Source organism: Phalaenopsis equestris, unplaced genomic scaffold (assembly GCF_001263595.1).
Source record: "Phalaenopsis equestris unplaced genomic scaffold, ASM126359v1 Scaffold000002, whole genome shotgun sequence".
NCBI lineage: Eukaryota > Viridiplantae > Streptophyta > Magnoliopsida > Asparagales > Orchidaceae > Phalaenopsis > Phalaenopsis equestris.
This window is the reverse complement of record NW_018164444.1, coordinates 50,031,967-50,057,290: the sequence shown is the minus strand read 5'-3', so window position 1 is coordinate 50,057,290 and position 25,324 is coordinate 50,031,967. Positions and strand designations below refer to the sequence as shown.

General features: G+C 36.5%; 1 protein-coding gene across 2 annotated transcripts in view; it reads left to right on the top strand.

The window, feature by feature from the left end:
* LOC110039508 (probable cystathionine gamma-synthase 2) overlaps positions 1-24,751 on the top strand; it is a 27,310-nt gene extending 2,559 nt beyond the window's left edge. For both annotated transcript variants that reach the window (XM_020744598.1, XM_020744597.1), the window contains exons 6-12: positions 14,257-14,316; positions 14,415-14,618; positions 14,701-14,787; positions 14,919-15,026; positions 23,695-23,790; positions 24,131-24,249; positions 24,395-24,751. In XM_020744598.1, the coding sequence (XP_020600257.1) occupies positions 14,257-14,316; positions 14,415-14,618; positions 14,701-14,787; positions 14,919-15,026; positions 23,695-23,790; positions 24,131-24,249; positions 24,395-24,515 (795 nt within the window). In that variant the 3' untranslated portion in view covers positions 24,516-24,751. The remainder of the gene's footprint in view (positions 1-14,256; positions 14,317-14,414; positions 14,619-14,700; positions 14,788-14,918; positions 15,027-23,694; positions 23,791-24,130; positions 24,250-24,394) is intronic.
* The last annotated feature ends 573 nt before the right edge of the window (positions 24,752-25,324 follow it).

The following is a 25,324-nucleotide window of genomic DNA, read 5'->3' as shown; positions in this document are numbered from 1 at the left end:
TGTAGATCACAATCATTAAAGGCTGTCATGATATAGCAATCTTTATATATATATATATATATATATAAAGAAGAGGAAGAATCAAGAAAATAGATCGGTTTTAGTGGAGAAGAAGACATTCATGACAATGATTGTTGTGAGATAAGATATACACCAGTTGGTATACATATAAATCAAACAGGAGAACGATCAACAAAGCAAAAAAATACAACGAAAAAAATCATACTAAAAAAACACACAGATTTACGTGGTCCGACAAATTGCCTACGTTCACGGAGTTGCAGAGGATTTTACTACTTGAGGAATTTACACTAGTCGATTGCCTCGACTTACAAGAGGAATCTCTCACTCTCACTTCGTTGCTCTCTCTTCTTCTCTCTCTGTTCTTCTCTCTCTACACCGAGATACATCGAAGAAACTCTATCACCAAAGAAGATAAACTTAGAAGATAAACTTACAAGAGAAATAAATCCAATTTCTCTTATACCACAAGCCATCAGAAGAAGCCAAGGGAGAAAAATCTTTTTTTTCTTCTTTCTTCTTCCTTCACCGCAAGGAACTACTGCTTGCACTTTCCTTCCTCTGTCCCGAGGAAGCCCTTTCACTGTCTCGTGGAAGTTCGAAGAAGAACAAAAGACAGTGTGTCGTGACTTCTAAACTTCAAGGAGAGCCATCCGAAGTCTTTTTATTGCGAAACCGAGCGCGGGAGCTGTTGAACGAGACGAAGTGAAGCTTCGCTTTGCGGCAGAGAATCGCTGGCTCCGATTCGCGAAAACGGGAGTGGGAGCAGGAAAAAGATCGGACTCTAACGCTAACAATCTCCCATTTGGGGACCGATACACATGCTTCAACGTCTTCCTCCTCAAACTGAATCCTCCACTGGCACTGTCGTCCTTCTTCAAACATGAATTCTCCACCATGAATCCTCCAACTTAAATCCTTCAACTCCCACTGCATGGGCAATATCCTGTCTCTGCTCAAAGTTTTTTTCAACAAGTCTAGCCTTGTACTTCTTACTGCCATCAAATTCAGTCTTCACCTGATACACCCACTTGTTGTGTAATGTCTTCTTCCATGGTGGAACTTTTACCAGCTCCCACTTGTTCGAACTTTCATCTTGCAAGATTTCTTCATAGCTCTGTAGTTCTCCATCATTTGTCTGTGGAACAATAGGAATGGGTGCCTCAGACTCACTTTCCTCTTCATTTCCATCATCAACAGAATTATGAACTGACAACAATAGTACATCATGTACTTCTTCAGATATCATATTTGCGCTATCATTCTCTATCTTCTTGGTATTCCCGCCGTTCCTCCTTATGTGACTAGGCTTGCCACAATTCCAGTAGGTTGTCTGCTTACCAGACTTTTATTTTGATCTCCATTTATTTGAGTTCCTCTCATGCCATCTCCCTCTAAAATGAACATTCAGTGTCGATCTTGTATCTGAGATTTCGTCAGAATCTTTTCTGCACACCTCAGCCAAAATCAAATCACAAATATCATCATATTTCAATTTAGATTTACCCGCAGAACTGTTAACTGTCATCCTCATGGCTTCCCAACTATTTGACAACGATACCAACAATATCAGTGCACGTATCTCATCATTAAAATCAATTTCAACAGACGACAATTGATTTGTGATAGTATTGAAATCATTCATGTGTTGAACAACAAAACATCTTCCACCATCTTCAAGTTGAATAAATTTTCATCAAGTACACCTTGTTATTCGCCTATGGTTTTTCATACATATCTGATGTGGCTCCCATGAGATCTGCAATCGTCATCTCCTTCACGACGTTGTGTGCAACGGACCTCGATAGGATCTCAACCGAATAATCCCCATAACTTGTCGATCCAACAAATTTCATTCAGCTTCATCCACCCTTTCAGGTCTTTTTCCTAATAACGGAAGATTAAGTTTCTTCCCATAGATGTAGGCCTCTATCTGTATCCTCCAATAACCAAAATCCGTGCCATCAAATTTTTCGATCCCTGAAACCTTCACTTCATATGCAGCCATCATTCTTCCTCATATCCGAACAAACCTTCACTTCATCACCACACAATATATATCATAACAACTGGTGTATATTATATCTCGTAACAACATAGACAATACATCAGTTGTTATGATATATATATATATATAAATCAAACGGAAGAACGATCAACGAAGCGAAAAAATAGAACGAGAAAAATCACAAAAAAAAAACACACACAGATTTACGTGGTTTGGCCAATTGCCTACGTCCATGGAGTTGCAGAGGATTTTACTACTTGAAGAATTTGCACCAGTCGATCACCTCGACTTACAAGAAGAATCTCTCTCTCTCACTTCATTGTTCTCTCTTATTCTCTCTCTGTTATTCTCTCTCTACACTGATATACACCGAAAAAACTCTACACTGAGATACATCGAAGAAGATAAACTTACAAGAGAAATAAACCTAATTTCTCTTTTGCCACAAACCACTAGAAGAAACCAATGAAGAACAATATTCTTCTTTTTTTTTTCTTCCTTCACTGCAAGAAACTACTGCTCGCACTTTCCTTCCTCTGTCCCGAGGGAGCCCTTCCATTGTCCCGTGTAAGTTCGAAAAAGAACAAAAGGCAGTGTGTCGTGACTTCTAAACTTCAAGGAGAGCCGTCCGAAGTCTTTGTATCGCGACACCGGGCGCGGGAGCGATTGAATGGGACAAAGCGAAGCTTTGCGTCGCGACAGAGAATCGTTGGCACTGTTTCGCGAAACGTGAGGAGCAAGAGCGAGCGGGAACAAGTATCGCGACAGAGGGTGACGCCGATTCGCTAAAACGGGAGCGAGAAGCGGGAGCGGGAGATCAGGAGGCGAGAGCGGGAAAAAGGATCGAACTCCAGTACTAGCAATAATGACTTATTGCTTCTCTTGTACTACTGCTCGCACTTTCCTTCCTCTGTCTCAAGGAAGCCCTTCCACTGTCCCGTGGAAGTTCGAAGAAGAACAAAAGGCAGTGTGTCGTGACCTCTAAACTTCAAGGAGAGCCGTCCGAAGTCTTTTTATCGCGAAACAAGGCGCGGGAGCGGTTGAACGGGATGAAGCGAAGCTTCGCTTCGCGGCAGAGAATCGCTGGCACCGATTCGCGAAATGTGAGGAGCTGGAGCGAGCAGGAACAAGTATCGCGACAAAGGGTGACGCCGATTCGCGAAAACGGGAGCGGGAAGCGGGAAGCGGGAGTGGGAGATCGGGAGGCGGGAGCGGGAAAAAGGATCGGACTCCAGCGCTAACAATGATGACTAATTGCTTCTCTTGTATTTGTGTTGTTCCCTTTTTGGTGCAAGGACATATGGCCCTTGTCCACTTTGCTTGTAGTAGCTCATCTTTCTAATTTACTACACATGCAAATGATAATTGGCCTTAGAGATTTTATATCGATCAAATATTGCTTGTTCTGTAGCTTTTTTTTTTAATGCTAACTTGTGGAACTGCCCATTTTCTTATAATAAAATCATCTGAAACCTGTTTAATAGAGATGTGGGCATGGATCCAATATCTGATGAAATTTTGAAAAAAAAACTTGAATCTATATGTATTTTTTTTCATAATTTCATGCACAAAGCTTCTGAAATTGACAAATTGTGCGTAGTGATTTTATAGCAAGTTAGATTTTTCGAAGTATTAATTTTGTTATCACAGATTATTTGTTTGTTTCTTATGTACTATCAACAATTCCTTAATTTTTTTTTGCTGATGTTCGCAGCATATGGATGACTAAATGCAACTAGCATGCACATGCCATGGGCTTAAATTTAAATTATAAAAAAATAATTTAAAGAAGAATTAATGTTTCATGTTGACAATATAAATTGATAGATGTTTATATAAAGTAATATTGATTTATTAATTAAAATAAAATGAAATTAAACAAAAACTTATTCATGCCTAAAACTTTAATTCAATTACATTTAATAGAAGCATCTTCCCAAGCATTAATTTGATGTCACCATCTTCGTGTTCTCATCACTTTCACATGTTTTCTATAAATGTTTTGAAAATGTTTTAATTAACTTACGATGCCATAAAATAAAGCTATCAAAACAGTAGTAATATGAAATTTAAAGGGCCCGAGCTACCTTGGCAAGCTTGCCACCTTCATGTCATTGTTTTCCCACAGATATGCTCATTTATGTCTACTTGATTTCTTTCATTATGAATTTTCAATTCCAACTTGCCAGAAACTCTTTGGTGGTTTGGCAAGACAGTTGCTTGACAGAACATTGAGTAATGCAGTTTACCATACGGAGGGATTTGCGAACTTCTGTTATTTCCATGAATGTGCCTCTCTGAAAGGGAACAGTGGTGGGGATTTATGGCTTTTGGATGGTGGTATGATTCTATATTATTGTGTGGTGTATTTTAGATAGGGATGGGATGATTGGATTGGTTAAAAGCTTGTGAACTCGAGATTGCCAAAAGCTTATAAGAAGGATGTGATCAAATGAAATTTAAATTAGGAAATTATACCTATCGAATGCTCATTCATTTGTTAAATAAAGGATATTAATTTTGTATTACTAACCGATTAACCATTGAATAGGATCTAATTTATCATGCATTTTTTCTCAAATCATCAGTTAACTTAATGCATTTATCATCATTTTTCAAGATATTATTTCATCAAGTGTTTAAATAGTTAGACATGTCATGAAGAGCTGCTTTGTTGCTAACAATTTCTGTCTTATATTTGGGCATCATCTAGTTTCTATTGTGAAAAACGACGACAATAAAGCGAAAAAATCTAATCGATTGACGACGAAGCGAAAAATAGAACGAGAAATTCATACCAGAAAATAATATACAAATTTATGTGGTTCGACAAATTGTCTACGTCCACGGAGCTGCAGATGATTTTATTGCTTGAGGTATTATACCCATCAATCTCCTCGAAGATTACAAGAAAACACTATTTTCCTCTTTCTCGCTCCTTTCTCTCCACCCGAAGAAGAAGAGAATGAAAAACACTTGTTCACCAAGATCAGTTCAAAGAAAGAAGCCTATCATAATTTCTTCCTCCTATAGTTTTTATAGAAAAAGCCTATCAAGGAGTTAAAGGAAGCGTAAGGAAGGATCCAACCAAAATTGATTTTGCATTTCTTCCCTTCTGTCCCAAATAAGGTAGTTCCTTCTAATCGCAACCTGGAGGCTGGATGAGTGGGATTCGTGAATCCAATGAAGAAGCGGGAGAGTAGGGAAGCAGGCGGGATTTTAATATGGAAGGAAACAAATAACAAGGTAATTAATTAGCTACCTTAATTAACAGTGGACCATACTCCACTAATCTCAACAACTCTCCTAATTGGAGACTGAGACACTGACTGTATCACCTACTGACTGCCTCACTTTTTCTTCAAACGTGATATCCTCCTTCTCTGCAACTTAAAGCTCCAGTCTTCATGCCAGAAGACTAATTGAAGTCGAGCACAACTTCAGCTTCTCAAAAGTAACACTCTCAGTCGACATATCAACATCAACATAGTCTTGTAACTCCAAGTTTTTTCATGTGTTACTCTTGTATCTTCTTACAACTCTCACTATATGGGCAATATTCTGCCTCAATTGAAAGTCCTTTTCAATAAGTCCAACATTGTACTTATTAATGCCATGAAACGCAATTTTCACCTGGTATACCCACTTATTGTGTAATGTCTTCTTTTCTGTGAAAGTTCTGTCAGCTCTCACTTGAATTTTCATCTTGCAAGATTTCTTCATAGCTCTATGGTTCTCCAGCATCTGTCTGTGGAATAATAGAAATGAATGCCCCATACCCACTCTCCTCTTCACTTCTATCACTGTCTTGTACTGTGGTCTCTGACAGATCAACAAACCTTACCTTTCTACAATAACTAGAGCCTCCAAGAGATACCGCTGAAGAAGGTCCTCACACATCTATGTGTACAAGATCCAGTTTTCTTGCCCTCGGCGCTCTGCCACCTTTCAAGAAACTGACATTCTTCTGCTTCCTCACAATGCACCTCTAACTCATGTGTCCACGCTTGAATAACCGTAGTCCTATATAGTGTGTCAGTTTTTTTACCCCGAGCTAGTACTAATGCTCCTTTGGTAACCTTCCAAGTGTTATCTGAGAACACTACTGAATGACCACCTCATTGAGTTGCCCAACAAAAATGAAGTTTATCTTCAACTCATGAATGTGTCTAACCTTTTGCAAAATACATTTGTTCTTGTTAGAGAGTGCAATATCAACGTCTCCCATCCCCACCACGTTTAGAGCTTTTCCATTAGTTAGATATACCTTCCCAAAATTACCTGCATCATAGTCTCGCATTAACTTCGGATGAGAATATGTATGAAAGGAAGCCCCTGAATCCAGTATTCAGTCATCAACAAAACTCCGAACTGTCAGCAATAACACATCTTGTATCGCTTCAGTTACCATGTTTGCACTATCATCCTCCTTCTTCTTAGGAATAATGCAATTTCTTTTATGTGGCTAGCCTTACCACAATTCCAACAGGTTGTCTGCTGATCAGACTTTGATTTTGATCTTTCTCTTTGAGTTCCTGTCCTGTGATCTCCCTCTGAAATCAACAATCAGTGTCGAACTCGAACTCGATGTCTCGCCAAAATCTTTCTTGCGCACCTTCTCAACCAAAATCAAATTACGAATATCATCATATTTAAGTTTATATTTACTTGCAGAACTGCTAACTGTTATTCTCATGACTTCTCAGTTATGTGACAATAAAACCAACAATATCAGCGCACGTATCTCATCATCGAAATCAATTTCAACAGACGACAATTATTTTGTGATATTATTAAAATTATTCAGGTGTTAAGCAATAAAGACACTTTCCACCATATTTAAGTTGAATAACTTTTTCATCAAGTGCACCTTGTTATTCGCCAATGGCTTTTCATACATATCTGATAAAACTGCCATGAGATTTGCAGTAGTCATCTCTTTGATGACGTTGTGGGCAACAAATCTCGACAGGGTCAATCGAATAACTCCCAGAACCTGTCGATCCAATAGATTCCATTCCGCCTCGTCCATCTTTTATGGTCGCTTTCTCATTAACGGAAGATGAAGGATAACGGAAGATGAAGTTTCTTCTATCTGCATTCTCCAGTAATGTATTCCTCTATTTGCATCATTCAATAAACAAAATTTGTGTCATTGAACTTCTCGATCCACAATGTCATAACTTCGTCTCCGCCCATCGTTCTTCCTTAAATCTGAACCAAGGTTCTGATACCAGTTGTTGTGAAAAACGACGACAATAAAGCGAAAAAATTGGATCAAATCAACGACAAAGCAAAAAATAGAATGAGAAATTCACATCAGAAAAGATCACACACATTTATGTGGTTCGACAAATTGCTTACGTCCACAAAGCTGCAGAGGATTTTATTGCTTGAGAAATTACACTCGTCGGTCACCTCAACGATTACAAGAAAATACTATTTTTCTCTTCCTCTCTTTCTCTCTTTCTCTTCTCCCTCTTTTTCTCTCCTCTCTTTCCACCCGAAGAAGAAGAGAACGAAAAACACTTGCTGTTCACCAAGATTAACTTAAAGAAAGAAGCCTGTCATAACTGTAGTTTTTATAGAAAAAGTCCATCAAGGAATTAAAGGAAGCGTGAGGAAGAATCTAGCCAAAACTGATTTTGCATTACTTCCCTTCTTTCCCGAAAAACGCAGTTCCTTCTAATCGCAACCTGGAGGCGGGATGAGCGGGATTCACAAATCCAATGAAGAAGCGGGAGAGTAGGGAAGCAGGCGGACTTTTAACATGGAAGGAAACAAATAACAAAGGCAATTAATTAACTACCTTAATTAAGAGTGGACCGGGCTCCACTAATCTCAACAGTTTCAACTAGTCTCGACATTTTGTTAAGAACTGCTTCGATATCAACAGTCTTTGTCTTATATTTAGGCATTGTGAAGTTTCAACTAGTTTTGGTAACTCATAAAGGACTGTTTTGGCTTAAGCAATATCTGCCTTTTGTAGGCATGATCTTTAATGCTCGTGATTGGATTCTTCATAGAAATTAGGGCAAAATAAAAATTTTATTTCTCCAAAGCGAACTATACAACCAAGGACATATAAAACTAAGGATAAACACCTACAATTTGAGATGCAGACGTTCTTTCTCAATTCCTTCAATTCAAGAGGCAGAAAATCTCTCTCAAACCTCAATCTTAAGGCTCACAATAATACTCTCATGCATCCCATCAACCCTATATATATATTAATCATATTTATACAACACCACCACCAATAACAACAACAACAACAACAACAACAAAGCCTTTATTCCACTACGTGGGGTCGGGTACATGAATCATTTTTCTCTATTGCGTCCTATTTAGCTTCATATTTTCATTTAGTTCTGGTAAATTAAGATCATTTTTTATACAATAAGCCCAAATCTTCCTAGGTCTAACTCTGTCTTTCTTAACATAAATCGAATCTAAAACATCTACTCTCCTAATCAGATCATCAGATGGTTGACGTTTAATGTGACCAAACCATCTAAGACGATTTTCTCTAATTTTGTCCGTCACTGGAGCTACACTAACCCTATCACGGATATATTCATTTTGCATTTTGTCTCGAAGTGTAAAGCCACTCATCCACCTAATGATTCTCATCTTAGCAACACTTAACTTATTATTATGCTTCTCTTTTAAAGACCAACATTCAGCACCATAGAACATTGCAGGTCTCACACATTCTTATAAAATTTTCCTTCAAGTCTAAGCGGTACTTTTCTATCACACAAAAGACCCAAAGCATTCTTCCACTTAAACCAACCAACTTGAATTCTACCATTAACATCCCCATCTATATCACCATCGCTATGAACAACATAACCAAGATATCTAAATCGTTCACACCTTTTAATAATTTGATCACCCAAAGTCATACTTCTGTCACTATAGCTACTACTACTAAAATTAAATTCCATGTATTCAGTTTTAGTTCTACTTAAATGAAGGCCTTTAGACTCCAATATAGACCTCCATAATTTAAGTTTTTCTTGGGCTTTTCCTTTCGTCTTATCCACGAGAAGGATATCATCGGCAAAAAACATACACCAAGGTACATCCTCCTGTAGATGTCCAATAAGACTATCCATAACAAAAGCAAAAAGATATGAGCTTAAAGCTGATTCCTGATGTAATCCAATAGAAATAGGAAAATATTTGGTCAATCCTCTTTTAGTTCGAACACAAGTAACAACTTTAGTATACATATCATATTAACACCTTTCTTCTCAAGAACTCTTCTAAGGATATCTCTTGGAACCTTATCGTAAGCTTTTTCTAAATCAATAAAAATCAAATGTAGATTCTCCTTATTATCTCTGAACTTCTCTATCAAACCTCTCAATAAATGTATAGCTTGCATACTAGACCTACCCGACATAAATCCAAATTGATTACGAGAAATCTTTGTAATAAGTCTTAACCTATGTTCAATTATCTTCTCCCTTAACTTTAAAGTATGACACATCAACTTAATTCCTCTATAATTTGCACTCTTGTCCATCCCCTTTATTCTTAAAAAATGGGTACCAAAATTCTTTTCCTCCACTCCTCAGACATCTTTTAAGTTTTTAAAATAATATTAAAGAGCTTAGTAAGCCAAGAAACTCCCAAATCTCCTAAATGTTTTTACACTTCAATTGGGATATCATCAGGTTCTACAGATTTTCTACCTTTGGTTTTCTTTAAAGCATCCTCAACTTCTTTTTTATTAATGCGGCGGGGAAAATGAAACGTTTTATTATTATTCACGATATTAAGATCACTAAGGTCAATCACATTTTTAGAAACTTCATTAAAAAGTTTATTAAAATAGCTCACACACTTATGTTGAATATCTTTTTCTAAGAAAAACACCTTTTGATTTTCATCTTTAATACACTTTACTTGAGTTAAATCTTTAATTTTTTTTCTCTTTGTTTGACTTTGTTTGACTAGTTTATACATAGACTAGTTTATACATATATTTTTAACCCTCTTTAGTATCTAATCTATTATAAATATCACTAAAAGCAGAATTTTTAGTATCATAGATTGTTCTATTAGACTCCCTGCTGTCCGTTTGATATTTTTCCTAGCTCTCTAAGTTTTTACATTTAAACCAATTTTTATAACATAACTTCTTATATTTTATCTTTTCTTGCACATTATTATTCCACTATTTTTATTTATAAAAAAATTTACTTTTGATTTTTTAACTACATCATTTACTACTTGTTTAATAGTGTTTGTTACTTTATTCCACATAATATTTGTTTCTTCATGAAAATCCTAAATTTTGAAATCTTGAATTTTAGTCATAAAAATAATTTTATTTGTGCATTTTAGGTTCTCCCATCTAATTCTACGATGATGAGTTTTAGTATTCTTTATTTTACAACTTTTTATCTTAAAATCTAGAACTAATAAACGATGTTGGGTACTTAAATTCTCACTTGGAATGACCTTACAATCTTTACAATTTTGACAATCTTCTCATAAGAAAATAATCAAATTGTGTTTTATTAGATATACTCTTATAAGTTATAAGATGCTCATCTTTTTTTTTGATTGAAGTGTTAGTAATGACAAAATCATACGCTAAAATAAAATCTAAAATAGCTCTACCTTCTTCATTAATTACTCCAAAACCGTAGTCACAATGAGTATTTCTGAAATCTTCTACTACTCTACCGACATGTCCATTTAAATCTCGTCCAATAAAAATTCTTTCTTCAAGAGACATTATTTGTTTGAAGTTTTCTAAATCATTCCAGAAATTATCTTTAGACTCTATATCTAAACTTGTTTGAGGAACATAAACACTTGTAATATTAAAAGTCTTAGTATCAAAAGGATTCATGTCATGATTTTTTTCGACAAGTTTTATGCTGGCTGTCGACTATCTAACACAACCCTCCACTTTTCACATTCGGGCTTGGGACCGACAATGACAGCGTGACAACTGCCCTTAGGCGCATAAAAGACAACTGCCCTTATGCTAGACACCGACGTAAAAATATTCCCATCTCAAGAGACATTGTCCTCAATGTTAGAAAACGTGAAGTTGTTCCTTCTTCTCCACCTCATTTATCTCTGTTTTTTTATCATCCTTCTTATCATCACACACTATGAGAATCTGTAATGTTTGATTATTGCAACTGTGTTTTGGGATCACATAAAAAATATAACCTTTGACTCGCTTCTCCTGAATCTTTGTTTTTGTAAGGCGCTTGAGAGACACTCCCGGTCGTGTCCCATGATTCTTATCCCGTGAAACCTTCCTCTGAACTTCAACTGTTTGAGCTCTAGGTATTGTCATGGTTGTAGTAGTTATGCATGACGATCCACCTGTGTTGCTCCTGTTAGTCTGTTCCATTGCATTACAATCTTCAACTAACTGTGTTAATTCCATAGTTTCTGCCAAGCCTCGCAGTCTCAGTGACCGAAGTGGTGCACTTATGTCGAGCTTTAAACCCTTTATGAAGTTTTTCTCTAATACCGCTTAAAAATTCTCCTAAGCTCTCCCGACAAGAATTCAAATTTTTTCCTATATTCCATGGCAGTTCCTTCAAGAGTCAATGCAAAGAATTGTTTGTGTAGGTTACTTTCTCGAACGACTTGAAAACGTTTCAACAAGCAATTCTTAAATTCTTCCCACGAGCGGATCAAGTATTTAGCATCCCTCGATTGAAACCATGCTAGGGTTTTTGTTTCCAAACATAATCTTTCCATCATGAACTTCTCCATATTTAGCCCATTCACCGTGAAATTCGATTCATCCAGTACACCCACTCATGTGCGTCTTCCCTCTCGAATATCGACATCTTTAACTTCCTAACTCTAGCATTTCCACCTCAACTTCCTCTCCCTCCAGTGTTTCACCCTATGTATCAAGGGTAAAATTTCATTCTTTAATCATAATCATACCCATTGCGGCTCCTCCCCTTTCTTCTTCATGCTCCTACATACCCTGTTCTTTTTGTTCGGTCGAACCGTCTTCATCGAAAATTTCTAATCCACCCCCATCGGAGCCCTGGGACCATTCTTAATGGTGTATGCTTTTCTCCCTCATCATATTCCTCTGGTCCGATCTTTTTTCTCGTACAGTTTGACAAAGGAATCTTCAGTCGAACATTGGTTAGGGTATACAAACTGAAATATAGAGGGGGGTCTTAAATTACATCTCGACAAATTTCCTCATCGTCTCCTCTAAGTGTTTGAATAGATCGTCAATTCAATTTTTCATGGAAGAAAACTTATTGTCTATAGAGAAAAAAACATTCCTTTTATGGTGGAGAACCTTTCCTCCATCACATATTTGATCTGACTCAACACTTCCTCCAATTATTTTCTCAAAATCTTCTACTTAATTGGTCGCCGTTCCTTCCCAAAACAATTTTTTATCACAAATGAAGAACTCCTTAGATACCTTCACGACTAGCTATAAGTGGATTGCCTGTTCCTGTATGGCCTCAATATCGTTAATTGCTTTCAGTTAGGGCTTATCACGACTAGATCGTGCAATCCCGCAACAGCTCCCTAGATCGCTTTAATCGTGGAACTCCTGCACACGACCCGTTGTCGCCTTTGTAAAGGAGACGCTATTTGTTGCTATCCCGTGATTGAGGCGTTGCTTATTGTGATCTCATGGTTTGCATCGCGGGCATCCCAGTTAGCTTGAATCGTCTTCCCCACTCGCTGGAATCGTGATATCATCAATGCTTCTCAGCTAGCTTTTGTTGCGGCTGGATCAACATATGAAGAGCTATGTAGCAATCCCGACGTTGTTGTCCTCGTTGGATATAATCACCACTGTATGACGATCTCTGTTCTTTGTTTCTTCCTACTGTATCGCTAACGCCCTTTCCCGTTTTCAACGATCCCCTCATTTCGTCCTAGAATCCTTCTTTGATTCCAATTTGATAGGATTTTCCATAGAAATTAGGACAAAACAAATATTTAATTTCTCCAAAGCAAACAATACAACCACAAACATATTAAATAAATGATAAACACCAAAAATTCGAGAGGTAGACAATCTCTCTCAATCCTACAATTCAATAGGTAAGAAATCTCTCCTAAATCCTAACCTTAACCCTAAGACTCATAACAATAATCTCATGCACCTCCCTAACCATAAACATATTTATACTAAACAAGAATAAATGACTAAATTTTCCTTAGGCACAGAAAAGACAAAATTGCCCTTAGACTTAGGCACTAGCGTAATTGTCTGATAGGCTTTTGATTTATACCAAATCATTTTTTAAATTTTGAGTTGCCCTAAGACTCATAACAATAATCTCATGCATCTCCCTAACCATAAACATTTAGCCATATTTATACTAAACAATAATAAATGATAAATAACATAAATAACTTAATAATAATAAATGACTAAATTTTCCTTAGGCACAGAAAAGATAAAATTGCCCTTAGACTTAGGCACTAGCGTAATAGTCTGATAGGCTTTTGATTTATACCAAATCATTTTTTAAATTTTTGAGTTGCCCTAAGACTCAGAACAATAATCTCATGCATCTCCCTAACCATAAACATTTAGCCATATTTATACTAAACAATAATAAATGATAAATAACTAAATTTTCTTTAGCTACAGAAAAGACAAAATTGCCCTTAGACTTAGGCGCCAACGTAATAGTCTGATAGGCTTTTGATTTATACCAAATCATTTTTTTAAATTTTGAGTTGCCCTTGGTTAGTGCTAGATTAGGCCTTTAATTCTGTTGTCTTAGGTTTTTATTGAGCTTGTGTTTGAACTAGTTTCAATGCCTGTAGAGTATTCTCATGACTATGATTTCTCAAACTTCATTGCAACCTTCTTTCTTTTTCTTTGATTGTTTTGATGCACTTTACTTTCATTGCCCTTAACCAGCTTCTTTCGACCTGTTCTTAAATGATTATACATTTTACATGTTTTTACCATCGAAACTCTCATTGATTTTTCTTAAAATTTTCCTGGTATATATATTGAGATTTAGGTTGCTTTTTTAAAATGTTTTAATCTAAAAATTTTGAAAAGCATGAAGTTTTTTTTTTGCCCTGTACTTTGATTTGTGAAATTCATTTTTCTATTATATTCTTTGAAAAAAATTAGGCTGTGCACTTTAAAATGTTTATTCATACTCGGTTTCACATTCAATATAGTGTGGTTTATTTCTTCTTGCAACGCATCTGACTACGTCAAACTACAGGTTACCATCATTAATCCTGCTGATATGAATGCACTGAAGTGTGCACTGGATCAAGAAAATGTTAGTGGTCGAAATGGCTTTCTTTCTTGTTTTGTCTATTTTTTATCAGTATACCCACGCCACAGTCTACTGATGTGCTCTCTCTCTGTCTCTATCAGGTTTCTCTCTTCTTTACAGAGTGTCCAACTAATCCTTTCCTTAGATGTGTTGACATTGCGTTGGTTTCAAAGCTTTGCCATGATAAAGGGGCTTTAGTTTGCATAGATGGAACCTTCGCGACACCTCTTAATCAAAAAGCCTTACCATTGGGTGCTGATTTAGTTCTTCATTCCGCAACAAAGTATATTGGTGGTCATAATGACGTGAGTTAATTGAATAAACATCTTATTTATTTTGTTGAATGAAATTATCGTCTTGAACTCAACAAAATTTTCCCTTTTAAAGGTGCTTGGAGGTTGCATTAGTGGGTCAGAACAGCTAGTTTCAAAAATACGCCTACATCATAATGTTATTGGCGGTGTTCTTAATCCTGTAAGTCCTGAGATTATTTTTGCTGTTATTAAATTGTGATGTAAACATTATTCTTGTTTTCATCTGATGTTCTTTGAAAAGGAATCATTACAGTTGTTTATTATTTTTCAATAAATATTGATTCCCTTCAGGATGCGGCTGCTATGTTCATCAGAGGCATGAAAACTTTGCATCTGCGTGTACAGGAACAGAATAACACAGCACTTAGGATAGCCCAAGTTTTAGAGGAGCATCCCAAGGTATGTAAAGCTTTACTTTCTTTTTCGTTATATTTTTTTTTTTAGAGGAAATTTCCTGGTCATGGCAACCTCTGGTGCTGATTGCAGAGAAAGACTAGAAAAATTTGTTCATTTGTATGTTCTTGTTAGTTTAGGATTGATGATGAGAGAATTCTCATCTATTTAGTCGTTCTTTATATAATTTTTGGGACGCTATTTTGATTGACTTGGATAAATTCTTTTTAGAGTAACTTGCATATTTGTTTCAAAGATGTACGAATTTTTTTTGGTTAATTTTTCATCATCATCATTATCCTTTTTCTAGCTATTTGAAGCTTATTTTATTAATTATTATACCCAATTCTTACTATTTAGTTCTACATGAATTGTTAATCTTTTTAGATAAAATATCTCTGCGTAATTTATATTTTTATTACCTTTGGTTTATCGCATTTTTTTGAAGCATGTATTTATCTATCCGTTTTATTAATGCTATTTAAGTGTATTTTGAATTATCTTATCTTCAATTAAGTGTTACTTCCACCATTCTCCCTCAATATCAATTTTCTATTTTTCTTTAGTTAAACATGATTCTACTTAATGTTTTTATTTCTACCTCCCTTAACTTGGTTGCAATGTTTCTTTTGTGATTCAATGCTTAGATGTATATAACATAGTAAGTCCATCTACATATTTATGAAAATTGGAAGCTTTCCTGCTATTTTACTATCATATAATTTTTTGAAGCTTTATATCTTCTAACAGTGGTGCCTAACTTATCACCATTTGTTATGTACTAATTTAAAACATTTAATTTGATCGCACTTGAATATCATTTATTATCTTTAAAATATTGATTGATTATTATTAATTCCATGCTGTCTAAATTCTACATCATTACTCATTTTTATTTAGGGAAATTTACAGACACAACACCCAATTCTTATCTATTTACGTATCTCACACTAAAACTTTCATTTTTGCAAACAGAACACCCAATTCACACTTTTCAACACTGTGGAATGGTCAAATCCACATTTTCTTGTACAGGTAAGGTGTTGTGTTTGTAAAAATGAAAATTTTGGTGTGAGATATGTAAATGGATAAGAATTGAGTGCAACATAGGTAAATTTTTGTTTTATTTAATTGTAATTATCGATCCATTGTTTTAATTTTTTACTTTCAACAAAGTTCTCAACAGTAAGAACTGACATTGCAAATGTTATACTCGAATACCTTTCATCATAAATATCCTTTTTAAGAATGTTAGTTGCAGGTACTAAAAGATATAAATTGGATGCTATTTTTGTAGCTGGAAATTATTCCGTCATTCCACATGTTTTTGATGCAATTCCTTTTACTAATGCTTGCCAAACTATTTCTTTTGTTATTTAATTACATGTTTTCTTAATATCAGTAAAAAAGCATATGAAGCTTTTTTTATTTGCTCTGTATTTTTCCATAAAACGTGTTGACACAAAAATTGTCTTCATAGTTGTTTTTCTTGCCATAAACTCAAACTGATTCTCCAATATTTATGCTATTCTTTAAAATCTTTCATTTTTCTACCTAGTAATTTTATTATGCAACTCATTATTTTATTGTCATTAATTTATGCAATTTTGAGTATCTTTTTTTTGCTTATTTGTGCCAATATTGTTGTCTTATTATTTTATGTCCTCTAAATTCTTAAATTTCCATTGAAAAGGTTTTTTAGGTAAGCTATTCACATACCTCTCTTTATAGGTTTTCTTAATTTTACCTAAGGTTGTTCTTTTAATCTTTTTCTTTATAGTTAGCTTCACTTTCTTGTCAATTTAAAATACTTTATGATTTATTTACACTTCTAAAATAAATTTTTATTTAAAATTTATTTTAAAAGATTCTAAAATAGTATTCATATCCTTCCTCAATACGATCATCTATAACTATTATCCTTTTTTTTTTTTTTTTTTTTTTTTTTTTTAATGCATTTTAGTGAATTAAAGTTTTCATATATCTTTCTATGGTCTTAACATTGCATACACACATTTCCTCGTTTCTTTTTTCGAAAATAATTTTTTTAAGCCTTGAAAATATTCCTTTTTTTTGGCTCTTTTAAAATATATTTCTTTTTCTTTAAATCTTCTATACTTTCTGGCTTGACCAGGTTTCCCTTTTGCCCACTCTTTTTCTCAACTCTTTTATGGCCTATATTTTAATTTTTTTGATTGAAATTTCAGCATTTATATTCAATGGAAACGTCGTATCAAGCATCAAATTCTATGCAATTTTACTGTGGCATAGGGTTTGCTCTTCAACGGTGGTCCTAAATTTGGCTTTAAAGAGTGGTAGGAATGTCTCACAAGCTTTGGTGAGTGTTGAGAAGTGGGAATACAAATACAAAGTCAATGCGGTTTGGCTATGCATGACACAAGTCCCAACACGAGCATGTTTGTGGGCATTTAATTTTTTGGTGTTACGGAAATGTGGAACCATGGGGCTTGAAACAACTTTTGGAATAATTAGTAACATGTTTATTTTAGTTCTGGTGTGTTTCACAAATTTTCAACGGCTTCAAGTAGCTAAATGGGTACTTGAGCAGGGCTAGATCTTCTTCAATCAAGTGCGGACTTATAATGCCCAGTTGCGGTTTTATGTGGAATTTGGGTTGAATGGGCATGGAAGTGTCAAGGGGAGGCTGTAAAAGGTTTCTACAACAATAGATAAGTAACCTTTATAGAGATTTTGTAAACTTGTTAGTCACCATGGTGGTTAGACTTGAAGAGATGAAACCCTTTTAATGGTTAGGCTGTCAGCTAAGCCCTTCTTGTTTGGATAAAAAATCCGAAACCTGAACGAAGTTACATCAAATCTTTCTTTTTTCATTATGTAAAACTTTTATGATTTTACATCAAAACGAATTAAAAACATATCCAAGAGAATGAAGCTAAGAGGGGCCAACCAAATATGTGGAGAGGGAAGTGGTAGTCACCCATTTTGAACTAATACTTCAAAGGAGTTTTAGGTGGCCAACATGTTGGAACTTAGTTATTTGCTTGTATTAGAATATTAGAATATTAATATGCAGAATTTTGTGTTAATTGCTTTTATTTGCTTTTCTTTTTCTCTTTTATTATTTTTTTATTTGTTTCCTTACTAGTAGATCCTGTACTGGGTTTTTATACCTCGCTTTGCATAGATTACTTTTGGTCCTATTCTAACATGGTATCAGAGCTATGGTGCTAAATTAGCTGTCGCCCCTTCTCTTCAACCTGCTAGGATTGCTTCATGCCACCTATTCTTCCAGACTTCTGTTTCTTCTAGGCATCTGCTTCAGATCTCTTACAAGCGTCCGCTTCAGATCTCCTCCAGGCCTGATCTGCCAGAGTTTAGCCTGTCAACTTCTTCCAGCAACCAATTTCTTCTCGTTGTTGAGCTGCTTAGATGCCTGTATACTTCTTGCCGCGATCAAATGTCGCGATCTTGCCGTGATTGAGCCGCGAACTTGCAGCGATTGAATGCCAAACGCAGCCGTGGATCTTTTAGTCTCCGAAAACTCAGCCTAACCGACCAACCTCCATCTAGTTTTTTGGCCGGAATCTTTTTCCAGTCGGAACTTTACGATGTCTCAACAAACTTAGTTCTGATTTGGCTCAATCGGAGTCACGAGAGACTCCTCCACCTTCGAGCCGTCATCAGAAGATGTTTTTGATTCTACTGGAGGGTCAATTCCAACCTCCGTTTCTTTGTAGATCGGAGGATCAATCCCAGTAGTTGCAGTTTATCTTAGTCTACTAAATGCTCTATATGTTACAATGTCGTTTGGGTCATCATAGTTTTTAAACCCTTATTTTCCTCAGCTCCTCAGCGCTTTCCCTTTCCTGTCTCAAGGGCTCCCGATCTAGGACCAAGGGCTCTAATAGGGCCGTCAATTGGAGTTCCTCTACCTCTCTCGACAGTGCATCAACTGCCTTGTTCTCCTATCACAATCGGTACTGAATCTTGAAATCATACTCTAATAACTTGGATAGCCATCTTTGATGCTCCTCAGTCACCATCCACTGCTTCAAAAGATACTTTAAACTCCTCTGATATGTCATGATCAAGAAATGTCGTCCCAATTGGTAAGGCCGCCACTTTTGAATGGCTAAAACAATTGCCATAATTCTTGTTCATATACTGATTTTATTCTCGCTCTGGCCGTAAGAACTTGGCTGAAGTAGACAATCGACCACTAATTCTGCATGAGCACTGCTCCCAATCCTTAGCCTGACACATCTGTCTCTATCACGAATGGTTTACTGAAAATTGGAAGTACTAAGACTGATACACGAGTCATGGCCCTCTTCATCTATTCAAAGGCCTGTGTTGCTGCTTCTCCACATTTGAAATTGACTTTCTTTAACTACTCCGTAAGTGGCTTTACTATCATGCCATATCCTCTTATGAAGTTTCGATGGTAGCGCATGAGACCCAGGAATCCTCTCAACTCCTTCAAATTCCTTGGTAAGGGCCAATCAACCATAGCCTCAATCTTAGACTAATCTACTGCTACGCTTGTTCTGGTCACCACATGTCCTAGGTACTCCACCTGCGACTGTACAAAAGAATATTTCTTCAGGTTTACATACAATTGGTGCTCCCTCAACATCTCCAGGATTCTTCTTAGGTGACCCACATGCTCTGTCGCTATACAACTGTAGACCAGAATGTCATCAAAGAAAATCAGGACAAATTTCTGGAGATAAGGTTGAAAAATCCTATTCATGATGGACTGAAATGTAGCTGGGATGTTAGTGATGCCAAATAACATTACTAAGAAATCATAATGTCTTTCATGTGTCCTGAAGGTTGTCTTGTGCACATCTGCTGTAACTTGATCTGGCGATAACCCGACTTATGATGAATTTTTGAGAACATGATTGCCTCATAAAGCTCATTCGGTAACTCGTCAGTCACAGAAATAGGAAACTTGTTCAACATCGTCTCATTGTTCAAAATCTGGTAGTCCACGCAGAATCTCTAACTACCATCTTTTTTCTTCACTAACAGCATGAGACTGGAAAAATGGCTTACACCAGGCCTGTTAATCTCAACCTTGAGCATATCTTTGATTGACTTCTCTATCTCATTCTTCTGAATTTGGGGGTATCTGTATGGTCTGATGCTCATGGGAGAAACACCCTCCTTCAATATAATAGCGTGCTCGTGCTCTCATTGCTGGAAAAAAAATCAGTAACCTGCTGTAGGAGCTGCTGGACCCCTTCCGAAAAATCTGTCAACTCTGAGTCTCGAACCTCCTCAATGCTTTGCAACTTAACCAAGTAACCCAATCCTGCTCCCCGAATCAGCTTGACCATGGTTTTGAGTGACACCATAGTTTTGCATACGCTAACATCTATTTTCAACACCACTTTCCTACTCTCCACTTGAAACTCTATCTTCAAGGACTTCTACTCCACCTTCATTTCTCTCAATGTTCGCAACAACATCATCCCCAAAATCACATTTGTGTTGCTAACATCTAAATGAAGGAAATCTTCCACCACTTATAGGCCATGTAGCATCAAAACCAACGTATTTCAGGTTCCTCAATTTTTCTCCACCTTTCCTGTCTCCAACATGACGCCGAAGCTCCCTGTAGTCACCAGCTTCAACCCTAGCTTATCCACAATCTGATTCGAGATAAAATTGTGTGTGGCCCCACTATCCACTAACACCACAATCTACTGTTCCCCGATCCATTCTCTCACCTTCATAGTGTGATTTGGGATAAATCCCACCACCGAATTGAGGGACACGTCCGCCACATCCAAATGCAGATGCTCCTCCGCTGCTTCCTCTTTTGATTCCTCGCTCTCTGTATCCTCTTCCTGAACTAAAAGAACCTGAAGGGCGCTCCTTGCAACGGTGTCATGGGTCGTATTTCTCGTCACAACGGTAACACAATCCTTTTGACTTTTTTTATTTTGCACTTCTGCATCTTTGAAGCGCTTGAAATTACTCCTTGACGTGGGCTTTGTACTTTTCTTCTTCGGCGTCTCTTTCTGAAATGATACCACCTGGGTCATCAGTTTCGTCGTTGTCATGGTGCTCTTGTAGAATCCTCCGGTGTCGCCGCCTTTGTCGGTCTTCTTCACCTGTTTCTTATCTTCCATCATCTTGACAAGCTCCATTATTTTCCTCAATCCCCGCGATCTCAAGGGGCAGATAACTGCTCTTATGTCGATCTTTAGGCCTTTCAAGAAGTTCCCTTCCAGTTCTACTACAGAAATTCCCCTCAATCTCCCTGACAAGAGCTTGAACTTCTCCCGGTATTTCGTAGCTATCCCCTCAGTCAGATCATATAATTGCTCGTGCAGGTCTCCTTCTCGAATGACTCTGAAACGATCTAACAATCAATCTTTAAACTCCTCCCATGAGTGCATTGGATACCTTGCCTCTAGCCTCCATCCACTGGAACCACGCTAAAGCTTTTCCCTCCAAACATAACCCTATTGCCATGAGCATCTTTTTCTCAGTCAACCCATTGATTACAAAATATCGTTCCACCCAATAGACCCATCTATGTGCATCATCCTCTTCGAAGATTGACATTTTCTGTTTCCTGAACATTGCATCTCCACCCCAATTTTCTCTCCCTCCGGAAATTATCCCAAGTATTTAAGGTGAAGCTCCCTCTTGCGATCATAGACATCCCACTCCTGATTCCCTCCTTCCACTATCATACTCTTTCGTGCCCCTTCCACCATTCCTTCTCTAGTTTTCAGCCCATCCCTCTCTATCGGAAGTCTCCACTCCCCCTCCTCTCGGAATTCTAGGGGGACGCTCTTGTAGTTAAATGATATCTTTTTTGTTGTCTTCTCGCTCGATCTTCTTCCATTTTGACATAACCAAGGATTTCCTGATCAACCCTTGGTTTGGGTTTACAACTGGAGCGGTCGACATTGTCTTGGATTACATCTCCATGAGCTTTTTCATCATTTTCTTGTATTTCTCCTGTGCCTTCAAATTCTTCATTCATTCGACTTCCAATAGAAGAAAATCTATCATCTATGGTAGCGAATTTTTCTTCCAATTCCGATCGGATTTGCTCTACCTCTTCTTCTAGCACATCAACTTTCCTTGCTGCCATCCCGATAAGATCTATGCTCTGATATCAATTTGATATGCCTAAGCACCAATCAACAAACAAAGCATGACAACATTGCAATAGATAGGTGGAAAAAGCCACACTAAGGGCTACTCTTACAAAGATCGAAGGAAAACAAGATACAAGGTTAATCTTCTATTCGAGACGTAGATCATCTCTCCCACATCCTAGGCATTGCTAGGAACACCACAAGAAGAAAAAAGACTGCAAATAGATAAAAACATACATCAATAAAAAAAAATTTAGGTTACCTCCCTTAATAGAATTCTCTCACAATAATTCCAAAACTTTCCTTGTCAATTTTTTCTCCTAATTCTTTTAATTTTTTCTCCTTGAGTATGTAATCAAGGCTCTCGTGAACCCCACCCGCTCCCTGCCTTCTTCTGCCATGCCAAAGTGCCGCTCCCCCCTTCTCGCATGAATGATCGGCTCTCCTGCTGTCTGGGTGGGCTGGTTGGAAGCATCTCGACCGGTTCAAGAGGGACCAGTCTACAAATGAGCGTAAGAGAATCGTTCTCCAAATGCATAAACCAAAAATAAAGTCCCAAAAGTAGAAATTGACAACTTATAAATACTTTCCGAGCAAAATAACACTAATTCTATATTAAATATTATAAAAAAAGGTCCACAAGATCTGGCAGCAATCACTAGACTGGAAATTCCTGCTACGAGACTCCATGTGATCGCAATCCTGCAAAAGCAGGGATGGTCGATCCTTACCGCAAAAGCAGGGATTCTACCCTAAACCCGTTCGAAGTCATAGCTAGGAGCTCACTTGGGTTTTATATATATAGTTGAGATTCACTTGAAAGTTTGTTGTGAAATTCCTTGTACATGCTAGAAATCTTTGAAAAATAGTTTATTGTTGTGTTGCTTTGAATATATAGAAAGATGATGGAGTGAAGAATGTCTTCAAGAAAAGAGTTGAAGTAATTCAAAATGCAAATTTTTTTACACATTTAACACTTGAAAAGGAAAAATTCATAGGGCCTAGCCCTATTGACATTATTCTATCAGTTTGGGTCATATTTAACGAAAGATGCCTTTCTCAAAGTTTCAGAAGACATTAATATAATATAAGAAAATATGAACTATAATTTCCATGGTAGAAATATAATATAAGTAAATATGAACTATAATTTCCATGGTAGATGTAGGAGCTTTGAGATGTCAAGTTTTAATGACGAGACAATCAATTGTTTGCTTGATTGTTCTTTTAGAAGGGAAGACAGGCAACTAAAAATGAAGGCATTTGCCTTGTTGGGGACGACGACTGTAGGCATTAGTGGCAATGAGTGTAAGCCTTGGTGGCAATGACGGGTTTCAACATTAGCAGTAATGACGAGTTTTAGCCTTGGCAAGTAGAGCTTTGGAACTGAGTTCAATAATTCCCTTCCCCTGAACGTATGTATATTAAGCATATTCTAAATGTTTTCCAATAAAAATTACTTGAATTTTTAATTGAAGCATCAAGTATATTTCTACCATTCTGTTATGAAGTGAGTTAACTACAACCTGTTTATAGCTCTTAAGACGCATGATGTGTTTTGGCAGATTTTGAGGGTTTATTATCCAGGGCTGCCAAGTCACCCGGAGCACCACATCGCCAAGAGGCAAATGACTGGCTTTGGTGGTGTGGTCAGTTTTGAGGCAAGTTCCATCTTCCTTCCTTCTAAATTTGGAATATTTTCATACATATTACTCAACTTTTTATGTATTTACATATCTAACACCTAAACTTCAATTTTTATATGCTTTATCTATGCATGAAAAAGTGTATATCACTTTTTAAAAATTAAAATACCAAATTTTTTTTTATGTGATATGAAATATTTGGGTGGCGGAAATGTAAAAAATAAACTTTAGGTGTTAGGTATGTAAATATGTAAATACATACGAATTGGGTGGTTTGTATGTAAATGCCCCTTATTATCTTTAACTTTCAACTCCTTTGGAGCAAATGCCTGAAAGGCTGTTTCGGTTTGTGCAGGTTATGGGTGACTTCAACGCTACTAAACAGTTCATTGATTCTTTAAAGATACCTTACATCGCCCCATCCTTCGGTGGTGTTGAGAGTATTGTTGATCAGCCTGCTATCATGTCTTACTGGTATGGTTTCACTGCAAAAGGCCTCAAAATATATTTCCAATTGTGTAAAGTGCCACCCATTTTAGTCCCATAATCTATAAAAATATCAATTTAGTCCTCGGGATTTTTTTGTTGTCCAGCTGATTTTATTTTCATTTTTGTTCAGGGATAGCAAAGAGGATAGAGTGAAATATGGGATCGCGGACAATCTTGTTAGGTTTAGTTTTGGAATAGAGGCGTTTGAGGACCTGAAAGCCGATATCTTCCAGGCTCTCGAAACAATCTAAGTGCAACTCAACCCATGCTGTCTAAGGTGAAAAATGAAGGAATTCCTCTTTGTAAGCCTTCTTTTTTAACCATCAATATTGTTGATCTGCTGTGTGGTGTAACACTTTCTGATACTCTTTTAATCCTCTTGAGAGAGCTTATGGAAAATAAGCTCATGTTAGTCTTGTTGTTGTATGATTTTTTTTGCGGAAATTGACAATTTTGTTTGTGTCAATAGAGTTCCTGTTGGAGTGAATCAAGCGGTATTGATTCCTACAATCCTTTTAAATTGAAGCAGTTGATCTGGCGGTGGGTCTTCAAAACAAAAACTGTATGCGTATTTAAAATAACATTGTGAACTTGGGATTCCCCATCCTATTAATAAATAGGAAGATTTACATACAGACCATTCGATTCCTATGAATTTACATATCTGACACCCAAACTTCAACCAATGCATGAACAGATGTATTTATTTGGAAGTTAAAATTGTGGTATTTTTATGTGATATGATGGATTTGGGTGGTATAAATGTGAAAACTAGAGTTTAGGTGTTGGATTATGTAAAATTGGGCTGTATGTATGTAATTGCCCATGGTAAGAATTATAAAGGGTCAGTTACATACATACTGCCCAATTCTTATTTATTTATCTATCACCTAAACTTTGATGTTTACATTTATACCACTCAAATCTTTTATATTACATAAAAAATATCACTACTTTAATATTTAAAAAGAGAAATACTAATTTTCATGTAATATATAATGTGACATGTATGTAAAAAATATAAAAAAAAAGTTTAGGTATCAGATAGGTAAATACATAG